The following is a 25,127-nucleotide window of genomic DNA, read 5'->3' as shown; positions in this document are numbered from 1 at the left end:
TTTATTTTATAATTTTTTTTTGAAAAATAGGTCTTATTATTTTTTTAGCAACATTTTAGAAGATAGGAGGTATTGGTATAATATTTACTATGAAGATAGGAGATTATAGTCTAATAGTTTTATTAGCAATGTTTACCAAGCATGATAAAATATAAAATTTAAAAGCCAATATTAATTTATCAATTGTTTTATTATTCATTTTTATATGGTAACATGTCATAAAAACTGTGACAGTCTTCTGGAACAACGCTTTTAAGTTCCTGCAAGTGCTTAAACTTTGACTTCTTGATTAGAATTCTTGTTTTATTCAGTAACGGATAATCTGGTTCATCAGGTATTTTTTTTTGTCTCGAAGGCAATTTTTTCCATTCATCATCGAAATTAAGTTTGTAGTCAATTGATCCATTTAAATTGTAGCGCAAGGCACGAAGGTCCGTAACCTGCGGTTCTTTGGGTTTATTTCTCCCAGGCCGAATCGTCGTATATCTAACATCGTAGCAAGTTTTTTTGTGAATAATCTTTAAAAAAATTAAATCCTAATTTGATTACTCCTTTTCTTTTTATATGATCTGTGTATTTATTGTCACTTAGATTGCCAACTCTATTAGTAACACAAATATCACATTGATCTTTTTTCGGTTGGTAGAGTGCAAAATTGCTGTGATTAAATTCGTTATAAAATGTTTTACTTGAAAGAACGTGTTTGCCTGCAGTCTTGCAATGTTCTGAGTACAGGTCATAAAGTTGTTTTAATGACTTAAAAATTGGTTCTAAATAAAGTTTTGAAGAATTCGCTCTGTTATAGTGAGAAGGTAATTTTGGCAATTGTTTCAAAAAATCTTTTAAATAGTTAATGTCTTCGGCGTGGGGGGGATTTCTTGCACGATTCAAATTAGCACTTTCTTGATTTATGCTCATAGCATGGTCACCTTTCCTCGTCCAACTTTGTACCGTAAATGAACCTAATCCAAGGGTGTTTAAAAACATCGTACGACATACTGCATAGTTACAATCTTTTAAAGTCAAAGAATAATTTAATGTTTCACCACGTCGAGACTTATTTAATGTCGTTTTCCGTTGTGTAACAGTTCTGTTAACATGAGAAATAACGTAAATTTTTCTTTGATCCCAACTGAGTTTTGACCAAAAATTTGTAAATATACATTTTCTATCTTCTTCTGTGAACTTTTCACACATCCGTTTTTTGGGTCTTTTACAACTATCAGAGTTACAAGCCGGTCTAAGTGATCGAGCTTCTCTTATTTGGTTGTGCTTCGTTACTTCTCCTTTTGCCTTTGTATATCCCAAGTATTGTTTTCCTTCCATTCTAAGTTTTTTATGTTTATTTTTCTTCCAATCAGATTGGACTGATCTATGTTTCCTTTTTCGTCCTTCATTCATATTTCCATATTGTTCGGTACCTGTAGCGTCGTTATTTTGTAAATCGGTTTAACCCTCTACTAATTCTTCATAAGGTATATCGTTATCGCTATCACTGTTGTCTGTGTCGCTATCACTGTAGTCTGGATCGGGAATAAAGGTGTTACTGTCAGGATAATTATTTTCGCTTTCGGGTATATAGTCTGCCTTGGGAATAAAGGTGTCACTATTAGGAAGAATATTTTCGTTTTCTGGTATATAGTCTGGTTCAGATGTTACAGCATTAAACTGAATTTGAGCATCTTCAGTCTTTTGTGATAGATTTTTATTCTGATCATTGGCTTTACTTTCGATATTTGCATCTGATCCTAAGCTAGATGCATCGTTGTGTTCTGAAATTGGTATATGAAAGTCATTCTTTGCATTGCATCGGGGTTCTACATACGAAAGTAGTCCATTCTCTTCTACTACAAATTCTAGTGCATCCTGGTTAATAAAGTCAAGATTCATAATATTTAATAAATCATATTCTTGCTCTACGGCTGCCTGTTTGGTAGGAGAATTAATTAATGGAGAGTTAATTAATGATGTTTCTACATCAACTGAAGCTAGTGGCGATGATGTAGAGCAGGATGCGGAAGGTCCTTGTTGATCGTATACACCGGAGTTAAGTGTCGACTTGTCTTTTAACAATGACATTATTTTGCGTGCTCTGGTACCCATTTCTAAAATAAAAAAATTAATAAACAGTCAAAATAATATAAAGTATAAAAAATTCTATACTTTATATTATTTTGTACCGACACCCTAAAAAGTATAAGAAACCTTTATGAGATTTGGCTGGAATTTAATGACGAAATTTTTTATTTTATTTCCCACACCTGCTATTTTGTTGTGCGATCCGTTTTATTTTCTAACTAGCATTATACCCGCGGTTTTGCCCGCGTAACTTAAATTCCTATTTTAGTCCAATACTTGACCCTGTGGTACCCCAGTTTTTATAAACTGAACTGGAACTGCAAAGTTTTGGAAAAATAGTTTCCTAGTAAGCAGTTTACCGAATTACATAAACATTGGTATATTTTTACCCCGTATTTAAAATTCAACCCTTAAATTTTTGACAGTCCGTTTCTCCCCCCCCTTAGCAACTGAATTTTTAAGAAATAAAAAATACGCATTAAGTTAATTTCTATGAAGATTCTGTGTTCGAAATTTCATGACAATTGGTTAATTTTTAACCGTTATTTAAGATGCAACCCTTAAATTTTTGACACTTCATTTCACCCTCTTTGTGACCGAATTTTAAAAAAAAAAGCAAAAATACGTGTCAATTTATTTTCCATAGAGACTCTGTGTACGAAATTTCAGAGCAATCGGATCAAATTTAACGTTTTTGCCATAAGGCCCCTAACACCTGATTTAACCCCCTTAGGGGCAGAATTTCAAAAAACCTCGTCTTAGTGGCACATGACTTTTTGCAAAGATGTTTTGTGCAAAATTTCATGTTTCTACGATTAGCCGTTTGGGCTGTACAATGATGAGTGAGTCAGTCAGGGCGTCCTTTTATATTATAGATAATCCCTTCACCAAATTTCAGCCAATTCTATTAAATGTTTTCCTTTCCTATACTTTTTTAAGCTTTAAAAACCAACCAATTAGCGGACAGGGTTAGAGAAAAAACTTTAGCTAAACTAAGATAGGAGGTATTGCTATAAGTTCATTTTAATTTTAATGGAATGGAAAGATCTCCTATCTACAATTAAATTTAATTTACGTATTTTACTAAACAAATCAAGATTTTTCGAACTAAAACAACGTGTATAAGTATCACAAAAGATAAATTTAACTTATAAATGCAAAAAATTGAAAAAATCTATTAAAACTAATACTTAAACATGAAACTTACCAGCTGATATATTACACACATTTCTTTGCAGCAGTTGGGAGGTATTTCTTTTCCAAAGATCTATTTAAGAGCTAACCGTTGGTGTCAATAACTCATATTTGTCAAAAAGTGTAGATAGGAGGTAGTAAACAGACGATATTGTAATTCACACAAAAAAATAAGACCCTAACTAGAGGATTTTAACAAATTTTTGTATAAAAGCAGTTCTACTGAACCAATTTGAATGATTTATGTCCTTAAAGTTGCAGAACATTAATCCAATTCTTTAAGGGCTAAAATCAAGCAAATCGGTTAATTAGAAGAGAAGATATTGTCATTCACACAAAAATAAGGCCCTGACTAGAGGATTTTAACAAATTTTTGTATAAAAGTAGTTCTACTGCACCAATTTGTGTGATTCATGTCTTAAAAGTTGCACAAATTTATTTCAAAGCTTTTAAGGCCAAAATCAATTAAATCATTAAATTAGAAGAGGAGATATTGTACTTCACACAAAAATAAGGCTTTGACTAGAGGATCTTAACAAATTTTTCTTTAAAAGTAGTTCTACTCAACCAATTTAAATGATTCATGTCTTAAAAGTTGCAGAACGTTAATTCAAAGCTTTTAAAGCCAAAATCAAGCAAATATGTTAAGTAGAAGAGAAGATATTGAACTTCACACAAAAATAAGGCCCTGACTATGGGAATTTAACAAATTTTTGTATAAAAGCAGTTCTACTGAACCAATTTGAGTGATTCATGTCTTAAAACTTGTAGAACGTTAAGACAAAGCTTTTAAGGCCAAAACCAAGCAAATCCGTTAATCCGTTAAGAGAAGTTCTTGCACCTCACACAAAAATTATGCTCTGAATGTAGTATTTTAACAAATTTTTGTATAAAAGCAGTTCTACTGAACCAATTTAAATGATTTATGTCTTAAAAGTTGCAGAACGTTAATTCAAAGCTTTTAAGGCCAAAACCAAGCAAATCTGTTAATTAGAAGAGAAGTTATTGTACTTCACACAAAAATTATGCTCTGACTATAGGATTTTAACAAATTTGTGTGTAAAAGTAGTTCTACTGCACCAATTTCAGTGATTCATGTCTTAAAAGTTGCAGAACGTTAATCCGAAGCTTTTAAGGCCAAAATCAAGCAAATCTGTTAAATAGAAGAGAAGATATTAAACCTCGCATAAAAATTATGCTCTGAATATAGGATTTTAACAAATTTTTGTATAAAAGCAGTTCTACTGAGCCGATTTGAGCGATTCATGTCTTAAAACTTGCAGAACGTTAAGCCAAAGCTTTTAAGGCCAAAACCAGGAAAATCTATTAAGTAGAAGAGACGATATTGTACCTCACACCAAAAATTATACTCTGACTATAGGATTTTAACAAAGTAGTGTGTAAAAGCAGTTCTACTGAACCGATTTCAATGATTCATGTCTTAAAAGTTGCAGAACATTAATCCAAAGGCTAGAATTAAGCAAATAAATAAATAGATCTTACTGTTTTTATAATTGCTGCCCATATAACTATAATAATATACATAATACTTGTTCCAGAAATTGTAAATTAACTTGCGTAGCCTTATTCTAGACCTTGTTTATGTACATTTTGGTATAATAGACACATTATTTATTCAGTTACTCGACTTGTCTATCCTTTTCCTATTGTAGTAAATACTGTATAGTAAGTAACCTTCACCCTTTCTAGATATGCCACAATAAATCGGGTGAAATTAACCCGATAAAGATCCGAAGTCTGATCGAGGCTTACGTGAAGAAAATCAAGCACAGCAAGAAAGTGACGTCATCGAGCTCGTTACCGCAGAAGAACGCGTAGTTGTACTTTAAAACTTTAGGCTAAAAGAGTTTTTTAATTAATTTAACTTGTACATATACTGAGTATGTAATTTTATTGATTAAATTATACGGAACGATAGTTGTTAAGTTATATTAAGTTTCTTGTGATTATCTCTTGACTCTGTATATCATTATGGTACTTTTTAGAACAATGTGGAAAAATATAATGTGTATATTGCACAGAACTTGTCCCCTTTTATTTATTAATTAGTCTGGGAACTTAGAAAATGAACTTTAGGTAAGTAGTATTGATTTTTACACATTTTAAAATTTCCACAGCTAGTTTTATTCATTTCCTTCAATTTTTCAGTGTTTTTCTTAATTACATAAAAGATGCTCCATCTCTTGGAGCACATTTCAGTCTTTAAATGAAACCTCTATCTTAAATAGCAAAAAAGTTATGCAAAATTTTAAATTTAATAAAATTCATGAAAATTAAATGAAATTTAAAATGAATTTGACCTTGCTGGTGATTTTCAAGGTCACTAGAAGGTCGAGGGAAGGTCGTTCGTTCTTGGAAAAATTAGTGCAAGTGTGTTTGACCTCGCTGTTAATTTTCGAGGTCATTTGAAGGTCGAGAGAAGGTGAGTAGTTCATAGAAAAATAAGTTTGACATCGCTGTTACTTTTCGAGGTCATTTGAAGGTCGAGACAAGGTGAGTAGTTGTTAGAAAAATTGGTGCAAGTGAGTTTGACCTCGCAGATAATTCTCAAGGTCACTAGAAGGTCGAGACAAGGTGAGTAGTTGTTAGAAAAATTAGTGCAAGTGAGTTTGACCTCGCAGATAATTCTCAAGGTCACTAGAAGGTCGAGGCAAGGTGAGTAGTTCATAGAAAAATGAGTGCAAGTAAGTTTGACCTCGCTGTTAACTTTCGAGGTCATTTGAAGGTCGAGACAAGGTCGGTAGCTCTTAGAAAAATAAGTGCAAGTGAGTTTGACCTCGCGATTAATTCTCAAGGTCACTAGAAGGTCGAGACAAGGTGACAGGTTCGAAGAAAAATTGGTACAAGAGAGTTTGACCTCGCAACTAATTTTCAAGGTCACTACAAGGTCGACACAAGGTGACAGGTTTGAAGAAAAATTGGTACAAGTGAGATTGACCTCGCGGATAATTTTCAAGGTCACTAGAAGGTCGAGACAAGGTGACAGGGTGGTAGAAAAATTGGTGCAAGTGAGTTTGACCTCGCGGATAATTTTCAAGGTTACTAGAAGGTCGACTCAAGGGGACAGGTTCGAAGAAAACTTGATGCAAGTAAGTTTGACCTCGCAGATAATTCTCAAGGTCACTAGAAGGTCGAGACAAGGTGAGTAGTTGTTAGAAAAATTGGTGCAAGTGAGTTTGACCTCGCAGATAATTCTCAAGGTCACTAGAAGGTCGAGACAAGGTGAGTAGTTGTTAGAAAAATTGGTGCAAGTGAGTTTGACCTCGCGGATTATTCTCAAGGTCACTAGAAGGTCGACACAAGGTGACAGGGTCGAAGAAAAATTGGTGGAAGTAAGTTTGACCTCGCAGTTAATTTTCAAGGTCACTAGAAGGTCGACGCAAAGTGACAGGGTCGAAGAAAAATTGGTGCAAGTGAGTTTGACCTCGCGGATAATTTTCAAGGTCACTAGAAGGTCGACACAGGGTGACAGGGTCGAAGAAAAATTGATGCAAGTAAGTTTGACCTCGCAGTTAATTCTCAAGGTCACTAGAAGGTCGAGACAAGGTGAGTAGTTGTTAGAAAAATTGGTGCAAGTAAGTTTGACCTCGCAGATAATTCTCAAGGTCACTAGAAGGTCGAGACAAGGTGAGTAGTTGTTAGAAAAATTGGTGCAAGTGATTGTGACCTCGCAGATAATTCTCAAGGTCACTAGAAGGTCCAGACAAGGTGAGTAGTTGTTAGAAAAATTGGTGCAAGTGATTTTGACCTCGCAGATAATTCTCAAAGTCACTAGAAGGTCGAGACAAGGTGAGTAGTTGTTAGAAAAATTGGTGCAAGTGATTGTGACCTCGCAGATAATTCTCAAGGTCACTAGAAGGTCCAGACAAGGTGAGTAGTTGTTAGAAAAATTGGTGCAAGTGATTTTGACCTCGCAGATAATTCTCAAAGTCACTAGAAGGTCGAGACAAGGTGAGTAGTTGTTAGAAAAATTGGTGCAAGTGATTGTGACCTCGCAGATAATTCTCAAGGTCACTAGAAGGTCGAGACAAGGTAAGTAGTTGTTAGAAAAATTGGTGCAAGTGATTTTGACCTCGCAGATAATTCTCAAGGTCACTAGAAGGTCGAGACAAGGTGAGTAGTTGTTAGAAAAATTGGTGCAAGTAAGTTTGACCTCGCAGATAATTCTCAAGGTCACTAGAAGGTCGAGACAAGGTGAGTAGTTGTTAGAAAAATTGGTGCAAGTAAGTTTGACCTCGCAGATAATTCTCAAGGTCACTAGAAGGTCGAGACAAGGTGAGTAGTTGTTAGAAAAATTGGTGCAAGTAAGTTTGACCTCGCAGATAATTCTCAAGGTCACTAGAAGGTCGAGACAAGGTGAGTAGTTGTTAGAAAAATTGGTGCAAGTGAGTTTGACCTCGCAGATAATTCTCAAGGTCACTAGAAGGTCGAGACAAGGTGAGTAGTTGTTAGAAAAATTGGTGCAAGTGATTGTGACCTCGCAGATAATTCTCAAGGTCACTAGAAGGTCGAGACAAGGTAAGTAGTTGTTAGAAAAATTGGTGCAAGTGATTTTGACCTCGCAGATAATTCTCAAGGTCACTAGAAGGTCGAGACAAGGTGAGTAGTTGTTAGAAAAATTGGTGCAAGTAAGTTTGACCTCGCAGATAATTCTCAAGGTCACTAGAAGGTCGAGACAAGGTGAGTAGTTGTTAGAAAAATTGGTGCAAGTGATTGTGACCTCGCAGATAATTCTCAAGGTCACTAGAAGGTCGAGACAAGGTGAGTAGTTGTTAGAAAAATTGGTGCAAGTGATTTTGACCTCGCAGATAATTCTCAAGGTCACTAGAAGGTCGAGACAAGGTGAGTAGTTGTTAGAAAAATTGGTGCAAGTGAGTTTGACCTCGCAGATAATTCTCAAGGTCACTAGAAGGTCGAGACAAGGTGAGTAGTTGTTAGAAAAATTGGTGCAAGTGAGTTTGACCTCGCAGATAATTCTCAAGGTCACTAGAAGGTCGAGACAAGGTGAGTAGTTGTTAGAAAAATTGGTGCAAGTGATTTTGACCTCGCAGATAATTCTCAAGGTCACTAGAAGGTCGAGACAAGGTGAGTAGTTGTTAGAAACATTGGTGCAAGTAAGTTTGACCTCGCAGATAATTCTCAAGGTCACTAGAAGGTCGAGACAAGGTGAGTAGTTGTTAGAAAAATTGGTGCAAGTGATTTTGACCTCGCAGATAATTCTCAAGGTCACTAGAAGGTCGAGACAAGGTGAGTAGTTGTTAGAAAAATTGGTGCAAGTGAGTTTGACCTCGCAGATAATTCTCAAGGTCACTAGAAGGTCGAGACAAGGTGAGTAGTTGTTAGAAAAATTGGTGCAAGTGAGTTTGACCTCGCAGATAATTCTCAAGGTCACTAGAAGGTCGAGACAAGGTGAGTAGTTGTTAGAAAAATTGGTGCAAGTGATTTTGACCTCGCAGATAATTCTCAAGGTCACTAGAAGGTCGAGACAAGGTGAGTAGTTGTTAGAAACATTGGTGCAAGTAAGTTTGACCTCGCAGATAATTCTCAAGGTCACTAGAAGGTCGAGACAAGGTGAGTAGTTGTTAGAAAAATTGGTGCAAGTGATTTTGACCTCGCAGATAATTCTCAAGGTCACTAGAAGGTCGAGACAAGGTGAGTAGTTGTTAGAAAAATTGGTGCAAGTGATTTTGACCTCGCAGATAATTCTCAAGGTCACTAGAAGGTCGAGACAAGGTGAGTAGTTGTTAGAAAAATTGGTGCAAGTAAGTTTGACCTCGCAGATAATTCTCAAGGTCACTAGAAGGTCGAGACAAGGTGAGTAGTTGTTAGAAAAATTGGTGCAAGTAAGTTTGACCTCGCAGATAATTCTCAAGGTCACTAGAAGGTCGAGACAAGGTGAGTAGTTGATAGAAAAATTGGTGCAAGTGATTTTGACCTCGCAGATAATTCTCAAGGTCACTAGAAGGTCGAGACAAGGTGAGTAGTTGTTAGAAAAATTGGTGCAAGTAAGTTTGACCTCGCAGATAATTCTCAAGGTCACTAGAAGGTCGAGACAAGGTGAGTAGTTGTTAGAAAAATTGGTGCAAGTGAGATTGACCTCGCAGATAATTCTCAAGGTCACTAGAAGGTCGAGACAAGGTGAGTAGTTGTTAGAAAAATTGGTGCAAGTGAGTTTGACCTCGCAGATAATTCTCAAGGTCACTAGAAGGTCGAGACAAGGTGAGTAGTTGTTAGAAAAATTGGTGCAAGTGAGATTGACCTCGCAGATAATTCTCAAGGTCACTAGAAGGTCGAGACAAGGTGAGTAGTTGTTAGAAAAATTGGTGCAAGTGAGTTTGACCTCGCAGATAATTCTCAAGGTCACTAGAAGGTCGACACAAGGTGACAGGGTCGAAGAAAAATTGGTGCAAGTGAGTTTGACCTCGCAGTTCATTTTCAAGGTCACTAGAAGGTCGACACAAGGTGACAGGGTCAAAGAAAAATTGGTGCAAGTGAGTTTGACCTCGCGGATAATTTACAAGGTCACTAGAAGGTCGACCCAAGGTAACAGGTTCGAAGAAAACTTGATGCAAGTAAGTTTGACCTCGCTACTAATTTTCAAGGTCACTAGAAGGTCGACACAAGGTGGCAGGGTCGAAGAAAAATTGGTGCATATGAGTTTGACCTCGCCGTTAATTTTTAAGGTCACTAGAAGGTCGACCCAAGGTGATAGGGTCGAAGAAAACTTAATGCAAGTGAGTTTGACCTCGCAGTTCATTTTCAAGGTCACTAGAAGGTCGACACAAGGTGACAGGGTCGTAGAAAAATTAGTGCAAGTGAGTTTGACCTCGCGGATAATTTTCAAAGTCACTAGAAGGTCGACACAAAGTGACAGAGTCGAAGAGAAATTGGTGCAACTGAGTATGACCTCGCGGATAATTTTCAAGGTCACTAGAAGGTCGAGACAACGTGAGTAGTTGTCAGAAAAATTGATCCAAGTGAGTTTGACCTCGCCGTCAATTTTCGAGGTCACTGGAAGGTCGAGATAACGTCGTAAGCTCTAAGAAAAATAAGTGCCAGTGAATTTCACGTCGCTGTTCATTTTCAAGGTCATTCGAAGGTCAAGACAAGACGCAAGAAAATCTGGACGCTTGTAAAAAATCGCTTAAAAAAAATTGAACGCTTTTTGATTAAAAATTGTGACCTTGACTTGATCTTCGACGAGGCGATGTCTCCTTGACTTGATCCTCGACTCGACCTTACTTGACCTTCGACGTGACCTTTGATGTGACTCTCGATGTCTCTTTGACTTGACTCGCGACTCAACCTGATTTGACCTTCGACGTGACCGTGACTTGACCTTTGTCGTGACTCTCGACGTTACCTCGACTCGACCGAAGTCAATAGGGATCTAATCTTTTAGATACAGTTCTCTCTGTGTGTGTTTATGTGTCTCTCTCTCTCTCTCTCAAATGCCTGGAAGTATTATATAATTATTAACTAATTCCACGCAGTTAATCGAGCCCCTTCAGGGAGAAATAGATTCCTGAAAATGATCCCATCCTCTTGATAGTGGTGTCCATCTACGTGGTGATTAATGGTGTCAAACGCTCTAGACAAGTTAAAATACAGCGTTACAATATTAATGCATGATAATCCTCGACCGCATACAACGCACAGGTTAAGGATGTTCTTGCAAAATACGGACGTTGATGATTTATACATTCACCATAGAATCTGAAGCAACTTTTTGATGCTTTTACAGAAAAATTAGAGCTTATATGCAATGTTCTTTTAGGGGACTTAAATTACAAAAAAATCTGTGGCTATTGTTCACTCTCGTCCACAATTGTTTGATTTTTTCCCAATATCATACTGAAATCCGCATGTGATTTCCTTTATCTTTTAAGTGGTATTTTTAGTTTTTTAATATCTTATTAGATAATCACAGTACTTAGCACCGATACGGCTTTTAAGTACATTGAATGTTGTAGTGCCATAATTACTTACGTTTTAGTTAGTAAGCACTCGACATGGCGTCCATCACGTACCTGCTTACCCTTCTGTGTCTCGCCCTCGCAGTCAACTGTGATATATTGAGGTAAGTAAACTAAAATAGCAAATAACCCGCATTGCTCCAAAAAAAAAGAAAGAAAATGTGCTATAATAGTACGTAAGATAAAAATTATGTGTACAAATGTAAACCTCACACAAAAGAATCAATTAAAAATTCCTTAAGGCTATAATATGTATTCGGTAATAAAAGTGATGTTAACTTGCTTTTGAACTTTTACATTTTAGTATCTTACTTACACGTAGAGGAACATAATTGTAAATTATTTCACTGAGGTATATGATGGAGTTTCTGGTAAGGAGAGATCTGGTAGAGATTGGCAGGGAAAATCATTTACCTGACGAGTCATATGACCAGTGCTAGAGGAAGGTTTAGGAAATGAATAAGAGTATAGCTGTTTCCAAGATAAAAAGAGAAGATAGAGTTTTGAGATATCAGTATGGCACCTCGCAATGATGTGCTTTTTTTTCAACAAATTTAATAGTCCCGTGATCCTTCTCTATCTTGCATCAATTCAGCTCTGAGATCTGCAACGATGTTGTCTCTCCATTTCTGTTTTATATATTTTTCCCCATATTTTTGCTGTTAACAACAATTCTATGTCATAGATTACAGCTAATATTAAGCTCCTAATTAATACTGTAAGGGTCACGAATACACTAGCTATTCTCAAGAATCATATCGATGGAACCGCGTCAACAGCGCCATCTCGGGGCAAACGTGGCATGTTAGCGGGGTTCTAACACTCGCCGCTAGGAGGCCACTCTGTATACTGGCGGGACTTTTAAAAGTAGTAAGGAGATAAATACGGTTCATTTCCTTCTCTTTATTTTATACTAACATTGAGATGCTTGGTGGAGTATGTGTGTGAATAAATAATTTAGTTCCCTTTCCACTATTTATTTATGTTAGCAACGGCAATTCTTTACAACGCAGAGTAAGATTAAAATAAATCCGCCTAATGATGCACAAAGGGGGGACCTTCTTAAAATACCTACAAAACGTACATGTAGACGGCACCATTACGAGCAAAATTAATAGAGAGACTCTTTCAATAATTTTTCCTTAAATCTCATGTTATTCTGCTCGTTTATTTTAGCCTAATGGCTAAAGCCCTTTCAGTCTGACAAATTCGTAATCCTCAAACTGGAATAATTACCATTTGCTTTATCTGAACAGGCAGTTCACGAATGTTTTCTGAGACGACCTGATCTCATAATTTACGGTTCATTTAAATTCAGCGGTGAAAATCGGGGTTATCCAGAAAACAGGAAAATTCTCTCAGCATGGTCAGCTAAATTAATGAAAAGCTTTGAGACGTTACAAATCGAGTTCACTTTTTTAGTTTAGGGAAACCTGGAAAGTGCTTTGGATCATTAACTTCAATGCACTTAAGTTAAGTATAGTATTTTTTAAGCAAAATTTCAATCAAATCCCTAATAATTAATTTTTTATTTAAATTTTTGTGGATGTCGTCCCAATAAAACAAAACTGAGAAAATTGTTTTGGGTTCTCTGGCCTATAAATCGCGTTCTAATTATCCGATTTCCATCATTTTTACTCTAAATTAATTCTGCGACTCTTTTTACCGACTCTATGAAATCTCATTTAAATCCCTTTATTAGTTAATTTTTTATTCAAATTTTTGTAAGTAATGTCCTAATAAAGCAAAACTGAGAAATTGTTTTCAGTTCTCTGGCCTATAACTCGCGTTCTAATTCTCCGATTTTTATGATTTTTACTTTTAATTAATTCTGGAACCTTTCCTAATATCTCCATTAAATCTTATTTAAATCCCTCTAATAAATATTTTTTTATTAAAATTTTTGTCAGTGACGTTCTAATAAAGCAAAACTGGAAAAATTGTTTTGGGTTCTCTAGGACTCACGTTCTAATGCTCCAATTTTCATGATTTCTACTTTCAATTTATTCTTGATTTTCTTCAATATTCCTGTAAAATTTCATTCAAATCCCTTTAATAATTAATTTTTTATTCAAATGTTTGTGGACGTCGTCCCAATAAAATAAAACTAAGACAATTGTTTCGGGTTCTCTGGCCTATAACTCGCGTTCTAATGCTCCGATTTCCATCATTTTTACTTTATAGTAATTCTGTGACTTTTTTTAACGATTCTGTGAAATTTCATTTAAATCTCTTTAATAGTTAATTTTTTATTCAAATTTTTGTAAGTAATGTCCTAATAGAGCAAAACTGAGAAATTGTTTTCAGTTCTCTGGCCTATAACTCGCGTTTTAATTCTCCGATGTTTATGATTTTTACTTTTGATTAATTCTGAAACCTTTCCTAATATCTCCATTAAATCTCATTTAAATCCCTCCAATAAATATTTTTTTATTAAAATTTTTGTCAGTGACGTTCTAATAAAGCAAAACTGGAAAAATTGTTTTGGGTTCTCTGCCTGGTAACTCATTTCTTTCTGGCCACCCACTTTCTTACTTTCAATTAATTCTTGATTTTCTTCAATATTCCTGTAAAATTTCATTCAAATCCCTTTAATGTTTAATTTTTTATTCAAATTTTTGTGGACGTCGTCCCAATAAAACAAAACTAAGACAATTGTTTCGGGTTCTCTGGCCTATAACTCGCGTTCTAATACTCCGATTTCCATGATTTTTACTCTAAATTAATTCTGCGACTCTTTTTAACGACTCTATGAAATCTCATTTAAATCCCTTTATTAGTTAATTTTTTATTCAAATTTTTGTAAGTAATGTCCTAATAAAGCAAAACTGAGAAATTGTTTTCAGTTCTCTGGCCTATAAATCGCGTTTTAATTATCCGATTTCCATCATTTTTACTCTAAATTAATTCTGCGACTCTTTTTAACGACTCTATGAAATCTCATTTAAATCCCTTTATTAGTTAATTTTTTATTCAAATTTTTGTAAGTAATGTCCTAATAAAGCAAAACTGAGAAATTGTTTTCAGTTCTCTGGCCTATAACTCGCGTTCTAATTCTCCGATGTTTATGATTTTTACTTTTAATTAATTCTGGAACCTTTCCTAATATCTCCATTAAATCTCATTTAAATCCCTCCAATAAATATTTTTTTATTAAAATTTTTGTAAGTGACGTTCTAATAAAGCAAAACTGGAAAAATTGTTTTGGGTTCTCTAGGACTCACGTTCTAATGCTCCAATTTTCATGATTTCTACTTTCAATTTATTCTTGATTTTCTTCAATATTCCTGTAAAATTTCATTCAAATCCCTTTAATAATTAATTTTTTATTCAAATGTTTGTGGACGTCGTCCCAATAAAATAAAACTAAGACAATTGTTTCGGGTTCTCTGGCCTATAACTCGCGTTCTAATGCTCCGATTTCCATAATTTTTACTTTATAGTAATTCTGTGACTTTTTTTAACGATTCTGTGAAATTTCATTTAAATCTCTTTAATAGTTAATTTTTTATTCAAATTTTTGTAAGTAATGTCCTAATAGAGCAAAACTGAGAAATTGTTTTCAGTTCTCTGGCCTATAACTCGCGTTTTAATTCTCCGATGTTTATGATTTTTACTTTTAATTAATTCTGGAACCTTTCCTAATATCTCCATTAAATCTCATTTAAATCCCTCCAATAAATATTTTTTTTATTAAAATTTTTGTCAGTGACGTTCTAATAAAGCAAAACTGGAAAAATTGTTTTGGGTTCTCTGCCTGGTAACTCATTTCTTTCTGGCCACCCACTTTCTTACTTTCAATTAATTCTTGATTTTCTTCAATATTCCTGTAAAATTTCATTCAAATCCCTTTAATGTTTAATTTTTTATTCAAATTTTTGTGGACGTCGTCCCAATAAAACAAAACTAAGACAATTGTTTCGGGTTCTCTGGCCTATAACTCGCGTTCTAATACTCCGATTTCCATGATTTTTACTCTAAATTAATTCTGCGACTCTTTTTAACGACTCTATGAAATCTCATTTAAATCCCTTTATTAGTTAATTTTTTATTCAAATTTTTGTAAGTAATGTCCTAATAAAGCAAAACTGAGAAATTGTTTTCAGTTCTCTGGCCTATAAATCGCGTTTTAATTATCCGATTTCCATCATTTTTACTCTAAATTAATTCTGCGACTCTTTTTAACGACTCTATGAAATCTCATTTAAATCCCTTTATTAGTTAATTTTTTATTCAAATTTTTGTAAGTAATGTCCTAATAAAGCAAAACTGAGAAATTGTTTTCAGTTCTCTGGCCTATAACTCGCGTTCTAATTCTCCGATGTTTATGATTTTTACTTTTAATTAATTCTGGAACCTTTCCTAATATCTCCATTAAATCTCATTTAAATCCCTCCAATAAATATTTTTTTATTAAAATTTTTGTAAGTGACGTTCTAATAAAGCAAAACTGGAAAAATTGTTTTGGGTTCTCTAGGACTCACGTTCTAATGCTCCAATTTTCATGATTTCTACTTTCAATTTATTCTTGATTTTCTTCAATATTCCTGTAAAATTTCATTCAAATCCCTTTAATAATTAATTTTTTATTCAAATGTTTGTGGACGTCGTCCCAATAAAATAAAACTAAGACAATTGTTTCGGGTTCTCTGGCCTATAACTCGCGTTCTAATGCTCCGATTTCCATAATTTTTACTTTATAGTAATTCTGTGACTTTTTTTAACGATTCTGTGAAATTTCATTTAAATCTCTTTAATAGTTAATTTTTTATTCAAATTTTTGTAAGTAATGTCCTAATAGAGCAAAACTGAGAAATTGTTTTCAGTTCTCTGGCCTATAACTCGCGTTTTAATTCTCCGATGTTTATGATTTTTACTTTTAATTAATTCTGGAACCTTTCCTAATATCTCCATTAAATCTCATTTAAATCCCTCCAATAAATATTTTTTTATTAAAATTTTTGTAAGTGACGTTCTAATAAAGCAAAACTGGAAAAATTGTTTTGGGTTCTCTAGGACTCACGTTCTAATGCTCCAATTTTCATGATTTCTACTTTCAATTTATTCTTGATTTTCTTCAATATTCCTGTAAAATTTCATTCAAATCCCTTTAATAATTAATTTTTTATTCAAATGTTTGTGGACGTCGTCCCAATAAAATAAAACTAAGACAATTGTTTCGGGTTCTCTGGCCTATAACTCGCGTTCTAATGCTCCGATTTCCATAATTTTTACTTTATAGTAATTCTGTGACTTTTTTTAACGATTCTGTGAAATTTCATTTAAATCTCTTTAATAGTTAATTTTTTATTCAAATTTTTGTAAGTAATGTCCTAATAGAGCAAAACTGAGAAATTGTTTTCAGTTCTCTGGCCTATAACTCGCGTTTTAATTCTCCGATGTTTATGATTTTTACTTTTAATTAATTCTGGAACCTTTCCTAATATCTCCATTAAATCTCATTTAAATCCCTCCAATAAATATTTTTTTTATTAAAATTTTTGTCAGTGACGTTCTAATAAAGCAAAACTGGAAAAATTGTTTTGGGTTCTCTAGGACTCACGTTCTAATGCTCCAATTTTCATGATTTCTACTTTCAATTTATTCTTGATTTTCTTCAATATTCCTGTAAAATTTCATTCAAATCCCTTTAATAATTAATTTTTTATTCAAATGTTTGTGGACGTCGTCCCAATAAAATAAAACTAAGACAATTGTTTCGGGTTCTCTGGCCTATAACTCGCGTTCTAATGCTCCGATTTCCATAATTTTTACTTTATAGTAATTCTGTGACTTTTTTTAACGATTCTGTGAAATTTCATTTAAATCTCTTTAATAGTTAATTTTTTATTCAAATTTTTGTAAGTAATGTCCTAATAGAGCAAAACTGAGAAATTGTTTTCAGTTCTCTGGCCTATAACTCGCGTTTTAATTCTCCGATGTTTATGATTTTTACTTTTAATTAATTCTGGAACCTTTCCTAATATCTCCATTAAATCTCATTTAAATCCCTCCAATAAATATTTTTTTTATTAAAATTTTTGTCAGTGACGTTCTAATAAAGCAAAACTGGAAAAATTGTTTTGGGTTCTCTAGGACTCACGTTCTAATGCTCCAATTTTCATGATTTCTACTTTCAATTTATTCTTGATTTTCTTCAATATTCCTGTAAAATTTCATTCAAATCCCTTTAATAATTAATTTTTTATTCAAATGTTTGTGGACGTCGTCCCAATAAAATAAAACTAAGACAATTGTTTCGGGTTCTCTGGCCTATAACTCGCGTTCTAATGCTCCGATTTCCATAATTTTTACTTTATAGTAATTCTGTGACTTTTTTTAACGATTCTGTGAAATTTCATTTAAATCTCTTTAATAGTTAATTTTTTATTCAAATTTTTGTAAGTAATGTCCTAATAGAGCAAAACTGAGAAATTGTTTTCAGTTCTCTGGCCTATAACTCGCGTTTTAATTCTCCGATGTTTATGATTTTTACTTTTGATTAATTCTGAAACCTTTCCTAATATCTCCATTAAATCTCATTTAAATCCCTCCAATAAATATTTTTTTATTAAAATTTTTGTCAGTGACGTTCTAATAAAGCAAAACTGGAAAAATTGTTTTGGGTTCTCTAGGACTCACGTTCTAATGCTCCAATTTTCATGATTTCTACTTTCAATTTATTCTTGATTTTCTTCAATATTCCTGTAAAATTTCATTCAAATCCCTTTAATGTTTAATTTTTTATTCAAATTTTTGTGGACGTCGTCCCAATAAAACAAAACTAAGACAATTGTTTCGGGTTCTCTGGCCTATAACTCGCGTTCTAATACTCCGATTTCCATGATTTTTACTCTAAATTAATTCTGCGACTCTTTTTAACGACTCTATGAAATCTCATTTAAATCCCTTTATTAGTTAATTTTTTATGCAAATTTTTGTGACGTCCCTAACTCGCGTTTCCAAGGTGAAGGTAAATCTGTAGAATTATTAGGAATTGCCCTTAAAAAAGGTCTATCAAATTCACGTACTCTGCAATCAATTAAGAAAACAATGCTCGTCAATATTGGAGAATCATATCGATCAAGATAATTCTGACAGGCAAATGATATGCAATTAAACTCCAACAAGTGTAAATTTTTAAGATTCAGTAGGCTCTCGAATAAAATGCCAGTTGTGTATTCAATTAACAATGTAATTCTTGAGGAGGTCAGTGTAATTATTAAAGACCTGGGTGTATATCTAGATTCCCAACTGACATTTCACTTTCGAGAGCCAACCGAATGTAGCAAAGATTTTAAAAATATATTTGCTTTAAAACGATTGTAAATTGCATATGTGAGTTGAATTTTCTAACATTGTTTGGTGTACCTATTTTCAAATTCAAAATACATTTCTAAGATATGCTTTCTATACACTCTCTAAGTCTGGGATAATATTAAACAGTGAACTTACTACGTAATACCTAAATCTACTGTCTGCTAGATTTTTGCTTCGCATATAAAGTGTTAAATAACTATATAGATAGCCCAGAGTGTTTAGCCAACTTTAAAATTCATGTACCATCATACCAAACCGTAATAGATCCCTCTTGCATTTGCCATATTGCAGAACATTTTACAGCCCAGTAAACGAATCACAAATAAGGTTAACAAATATTGTAATGTGTTACATTATTTTAGTCGTACTCCCCCAAATAAATTTAAGTGTGAAGCAAAAAAAGCTATTCTGCACAATTAAGCAATAAAATAATTGGATGTTTATGGGTGTTTTATGCAGTTCTTTTGATATTCTGTTGTTCCATTCTGTGGACACATACACTGTTCATTGCCACTAACGTTAAGCTTAAGATAACTAGAATTACTATTTATATTGTAAACTGTAACATTCATCAAATGTAATTTACGTTAATAAATAAATAAATATAAAGAGGGGTTTTCGAGGATCCTTTAGCTCAGCAGAACATAGGTTCTGCATACATCTAACTGCTATTTTTTTGACCACAAAATTAATGTTTAATAATGCCTTATTGCTTAAACCCCAAAAAGGCATGCCATAACGAAGATGAGACGCAACACATCATATATATATCAAATATATATTAGACGTTTGTAGCCTAGAAAGACGTAACGCGAATTACTAGTTTAAAAAACCGCAACTGCATTGGCGCAAAACAGTTATGGCTTTTTATGCTACAGTTCCATATTTATATTTACCAGTGATCGGATAATTTGGATAATTATTTAGTATTAATTTGACCACCAAGCTGTGCAGATAGACATACGTTGTCTCCAATCATAATAATAATAGAAAAACCACGTGCAGCAATCAGCTTTCGATATATGTTACCTACATAATATATATCTGTATTTTTTTGTGTTATTTGGAAAAAAATTCAAAGTTTTTGTGCTAGATTGTTTTAAAAACAATAATAAATACCAAAAGTTAGCTGGTAAGTAACTATTTATGTATACAGGATGGTTTGTACAGGAGAGTTTCGGGAGATTCTTCTAGTTAAAAAAAATCGATTTGGCTTGGCTAAGTTTATAATCCAAAAGTCGATACTTACCGAGATACAGGGAGTTGAAAATGAAATTCTATTTTCGAATTTTTAACATAAAATTCAATTTTTACCCAAAATTTGACAATTAGTGGGGGTTTTTTGAGGTGAGAAATCATAATTTGGACTAAATTTTCATGTAAGACTTAGAGGGCGCTACGTACGCTATATTCTTCTTTTTAATTGGCTCTAACTTTTTTGGCAGTAATCTTTTGATATTTTAATTGAGTTGTTATCGTTCCTACATCTTTTTTAAAGGTACCAACCCAACCCAATTTTAAACCAGCTACATATGATCGTTTTCGAGATATTTTCAAATTTCGGCATCGATGCAACTTATTAAAATTTTTGGTTTGGGTGCATTTATAAGATATTAAGCTTTTTAGATATCAGATATTAAAAAAAATTATTTAATAAAAATATTAACTATTTATATTTAAGAATTTTAAAAAGTTTCGACGCCCTGTATCTCGGTAAGTACATATTTCTATCGTCTAAGTACATTTTTTTATCACAAAATTAACAAATAAAATATATTTTAGAAATCATTAGGACATAATTCATGCCATTATAGAGGAATACGCGTTTTAACCGTTTTCTCAAAACAGAAATTTTGCATATCGCACGAGTCAGGTTGACAGTCCCGATCTCTGTGTCGGCCGGAAGTGTGTACCTGGTCCGCAAGACCACCGACTAGTTTCTCTCGAAAGTGGTCCTAGTCAGTGCACCTTGGATTTCTGAAGGCTGGGGTATCGCACCGAGCCTGCTTCTTTAATTCAAAAAGAATGTGCCTGTGGTCCGACATTGTGACCTCAAGGGACACACTCCATGAGCTGAAGGTTCACAGTACTAGGTGAACAAATAGTAAGGTCAATAATTGATTGACCCCTGTTGCAGTAGAAAGTTGGGACACTGCCTCGGTTAAGTAGTTCTAGGCCATTTGAGCACAGGAAGTCAACCAGGGAGAGGCCCCTTGGGTTCTCATCTCCGCATCCCCAAAGGCCGTGATGTGAATTCGAATGAGAAGCGGGAGACCCAAGTCTTCACAGTATTTGATCACCGCAGTGACGGCGGGGGGGGGGGGGGGGGGGGGGGCGGTGATTCAATTTCGATGGGAAAGTAGGCAGAGCAGACTACCAGATCCTTTCCCGTGTCCATTGACAGTTTGACGGCTACTAGGTCCCTTGTACAGAGACCTGAGAGGAGAAAGCACCGCACATTCCTAGTGAGGATGATTGCGCGGGGATTCTCACACGGTACATGTTTATGTAGTGTGCCGCCAGTTAAACCCAGGCCTTTAAGAGAGCCCTGGTAAGTCCAGGGCTCCTGTAATAAGGCGACGTCGATATGGAGCTCAGTGAGCCTTTTGCACAGAACAGCGGTGGACGCTCTTCCATGCTGTAGTTTCGCCTGCAGAAATGTTAAAGCAGTACGGATGTTTCTTCCTGTGTCTTTTTAGAGCCCTGACGTACATTCGGTTTGAAATATAATGATGAGGAGTGACGCCTTTATCCAATGCTTCTGTATATGTGTTTTTTTTTAGCAATTGCAGAGTTTATGCTTTCTAAAACACAGAATTTTCCTCATAGGTTGGTCAAACTCCACCTACTCAGTAGTAATTTACTTACTACGCAATAATGATATAGAATTAAGCTTAAAATTCCGCACAGTTTAGCTGAATTCTGAACAATAGAGCAGGCAATTCTAAATTAGAAACAGCATTTTTTCTGTTCATTGTGTTGAGCATTAATTTACTTTCAGAGTACCTCTTCAAAAATGCGAAACTCCAAGGAGAACTATTAAGAGGTTGGGTGCTCACATTGAAGCGATCAAGGCGAGATACGTCAACAGTGGCGTGCCTGAACCACTTACAAATTACTTGGATGTAAGTACTTTTTCAAAAATTTTCTATTAACATCCCTCGAGGGTCTTAATGAACCCTTATGTGGAAACATTCAATTGTTCCCCGGAACATTCGCTAAATTTCTACGTGTGTCCTGAGAAACATGTATGTCATTCAGCAAACTGACCATAGCTTTGAATAACTTAGGGACAACTAGACAATTAAAGCATGAAGTTCTTCTGTCTTGGACTGTATAGTTGCTATTACACGAATCTTAGACTTGAATAAATGGAATTCTAACTGATTTGTGTATTTTAGGCCCAATATTATGGCGAAATATCTCTAGGTACCCCACCTCAAAATTTCTCGGTGGTTTTTGACACCGGTTCATCAAACCTGTGGGTGCCTTCCTCGAAATGTGGAATTGTTTCTGGGGGCGCTTGCAGTAAGTTATACGTTCATTATTTGAATTTAATGTTTTTTTATTTATATATATTTCGTTTTGTCAGTATTGCATCACAGATATAATGCAGAGAAATCGTCGAGTTATAAGGAAAACGGTACCGATTTCGCCATTACTTATGGCTCAGGAAGCTTGGAGGGGTTTTTGTCAACAGATTCTCTTACAGTAAGTAAACACACGTTTTCAATTTTCATTAATCTTTCCAATGGGCACTTAGTTTCTGGGACCAAGAAGTAATACCGACTATATAAAATACCCGTAATATTATCAGTAAGAATTCATCATTTACAATACGAAGGCGAATATCGATTCTTTATCTTCCATAAATAATAAGTGCATTTTCATATAACAATAAAGGATTTATAAAACAAAATTAAGGCTGAAATTAAATCAATAACAATGTCCAATTAAAAAGCTTTGTTCTGTAGTTACTGAAAACTAGTTTTTCTGTCAAATGTACGTGTTCTTTGAGACTAAATTGAGAGCTAAGAGAATTGCGTCTAAAAGAGCATTTTGGTATTTAATACTAAAAGAAGGTATAATAAAGCCGATTTACTAAAAGGAATACTCATAGGAATATATATCACAGGCTACATCTATAACATCAAAGACCTGCCTTTTCTCTTGTAAATCGCCAAATTTAGAACTTATTATATTACAAACTTACGATTAAATAGATACCTTGTCTATTCTTTCATATATCGAGGTAATCGATGTTATAAAAGAGTACAGTATTTGTACGGGTTGATTACTTTACCACAAATTTACAACTACAAAACTTTTTTAAAGTCAATGGTTTGAGAAGGGCAAAGGTGACTAAAAATAAAATATGTTGTATTGAAATTGTAACCTCTAAAAATATATATTATTTATATATACAATAAAGAACCTAAGGCTTATTCCACACAGATCATGCAATCCTTATACAATGTACCATAAGGCACTTTAGAATGCCTTAACTAACTCAACATTAATTAAAGTTATGTTTAAGGACGTTTAAATGAAGGTGGTAGATTACATATAATAGGATGGTTTTATTTTTAATTAAAGTATCGTAATGGAAAACACCTTTAACGTATCTGTAACTAATTCAATGTTAACGTACTTGCGGGGAAAATAATACAATACTAATAAAGAGGTTTTCTATTATGTTTATGTTTCCAAAAATGACAGCTGAGTGTAATAGAATTAGTATATTTGATCTCTTTTATTCGCTTATCCCTTTCGCCTTTATTAAATAAATCGGAGCAAAGTTATCACTGTCACATCAGGACCTTTTTACATTGGAAATACGGGTTAGGATACGTATAAATAGGTAAATGTTAGATATCCCAGCTAAACAAGTGATGCTTGACTAGCATATCTCTCACACCGTCTTTCAATGGCTGATTGTTTGCTTCTCTTTTCACTGGAAGTTCCCAATTCGGGTTTAAGTTAAACGAAAGCTGCGAAAGAATGCGCAATTCGCATTTTATTTGCACCCAACCCGGACTATAAATAAATGACCATGGTTGGTACCTAAATAAAAAATAAATGTTAAATTCTAGGGTCAACGATTTAAGCTAAAAGAATTTACAGGTTTAAGTGTAATTTTTTGCTTCAAGTGTAATTACTTTACACTAATTTTTCCTTACCATTTTTGCACAATTTCACTAGAAGAACAAAGAACTTCTAACCAAAGATGCAGAACCTGCTCATTTAAACCTATACAAATTAGGGACCTCAGTTTAACATCCATTTGAGCATGTGCATTGTCGTGGGATAGATTAACTGCTTGGACACATCGGTACAGTAGCTGAAAACACTTCAAACTGATTATTACTGTCTCTAAAAGGAAATATATAATTTGATACATACTTCTTCAGAGATCCATATTATAACCCTTTCAAAAACTTTTATGTTAGGTAGAACTGTATTTCCCGCGACCCAAGCAACATCAACCGTATATGGCCAAAATATATTTATTAAATTGTAGAATATACTGTCTCGCGACGAGTGAACAAGTACACACGTATTAATTTTGCTCCGTCTTTTCGTGAGTTTTCGGGTATTAATTTGGCGTTTTTGAACACTATTTCTTCAAGCATTATAACCGGTAAAATACCCCTTTTTATTTATTGTGGAAAAAAAAACCGTAAAAGTTTCCCAGTTTAACCAGAAGCTTATTTTTGTTTGTTTTGAATATGCCTGCAGCCAAAGATAATTATACCTAACGAATAGATAACCCACGTAAATGGCAAGCTGTGAACCGACAAGGAGACATCAATGCTTCCTTAAATAAGAATATTTTATGCGCTAACCGTGTAAGAATCGAAGCGACGTTACTGATAACATTTTAAATTTTATCTAATTCTCTCGCGCCGCGCCGTATAAAGACAGAACGAGGTATTCGCAAAAATTAAGTTTTGGGAAAATGCATGTTTTAATTAATTTTTAGTTTATTCTTAACATATTCATTTAACTTATTATTAGAAACTTGTGACTATGTTTTTTGCCTTATTTATTTAGATACACTGAGATAAAATTACTTGGGCCTTAATATATAGTGAGGTTTTGTCGCCTGCATTATTTGCCTCTATAAAACTACATAAAATATTACACCTACCATATTATTTCATTGAAAAAATTTTATAAAAAACGCGAAAAATTGTTGAGTCATCACTTTGGTTTTGTTCGCATTAAAATTAAAATTTCTCTATTATTATTTCAAACGCTAAAATTTAAAAAAAAATGCACGTGCCTAGAAAAATAAAACGATTCCAAATCTATAAGACTTAATTTTTGGCATTTTTGCATTGATTTGTCTTTGTACCGCATCGCAGAATTATTATTGATAAGGCCTTAATCTTTAAAGTTGACATTTGAAGTTAATTAGGAACAAAGTGAAGGAATATGTTTTAATAGAAAATAATTCTCACAAACATTTTAAATAACAAAATCAAAGAAACATTACTAGTACCTATATTATTTTTATGAAAAAACTTAAAGTTA

At 33.9% G+C, this 25,127-nt stretch overlaps 2 protein-coding genes and 1 long non-coding RNA gene across 3 annotated transcripts in view; 2 read left to right on the top strand and 1 right to left on the bottom strand.

The window, feature by feature from the left end:
* Positions 1-5,317, top strand: part of LOC126747991 (PHD and RING finger domain-containing protein 1-like) — a 44,961-nt gene extending 39,644 nt beyond the window's left edge. Inside the window, exon 9 of the mRNA XM_050456981.1 lies at positions 4,984-5,317. Coding sequence (XP_050312938.1) covers positions 4,984-5,112 — 129 coding nt within the window. The 3' untranslated portion in view covers positions 5,113-5,317. The remainder of the gene's footprint in view (positions 1-4,983) is intronic.
* Positions 5,318-11,215: 5,898 nt separating this feature from the next.
* LOC126748001 (lysosomal aspartic protease-like) overlaps positions 11,216-25,127 on the top strand; it is a 34,748-nt gene continuing 20,836 nt past the window's right edge. The window contains exons 1-4 of the mRNA XM_050457003.1: positions 11,216-11,374; positions 21,592-21,715; positions 21,992-22,118; positions 22,183-22,301. Coding sequence (XP_050312960.1) covers positions 11,307-11,374; positions 21,592-21,715; positions 21,992-22,118; positions 22,183-22,301 — 438 coding nt within the window. The 5' untranslated portion in view covers positions 11,216-11,306. The remainder of the gene's footprint in view (positions 11,375-21,591; positions 21,716-21,991; positions 22,119-22,182; positions 22,302-25,127) is intronic.
* LOC126748012 (uncharacterized) lies at positions 22,721-24,731 on the bottom strand. Its single transcript, XR_007664579.1, has 3 exons — positions 23,994-24,731; positions 23,771-23,931; positions 22,721-23,654 (listed from the first exon to the last, which is right to left on the bottom strand). It is a non-coding gene; the product is annotated as an uncharacterized LOC126748012 (long non-coding RNA).

The sequence above is a fragment of the Anthonomus grandis genome, chromosome 20, assembly GCF_022605725.1.
Source record: "Anthonomus grandis grandis chromosome 20, icAntGran1.3, whole genome shotgun sequence".
NCBI lineage: Eukaryota > Metazoa > Arthropoda > Insecta > Coleoptera > Curculionidae > Anthonomus > Anthonomus grandis.
Note: the sequence above shows the minus strand (reverse complement) of the source record. Positions and strands in the feature narration are given on the sequence as shown.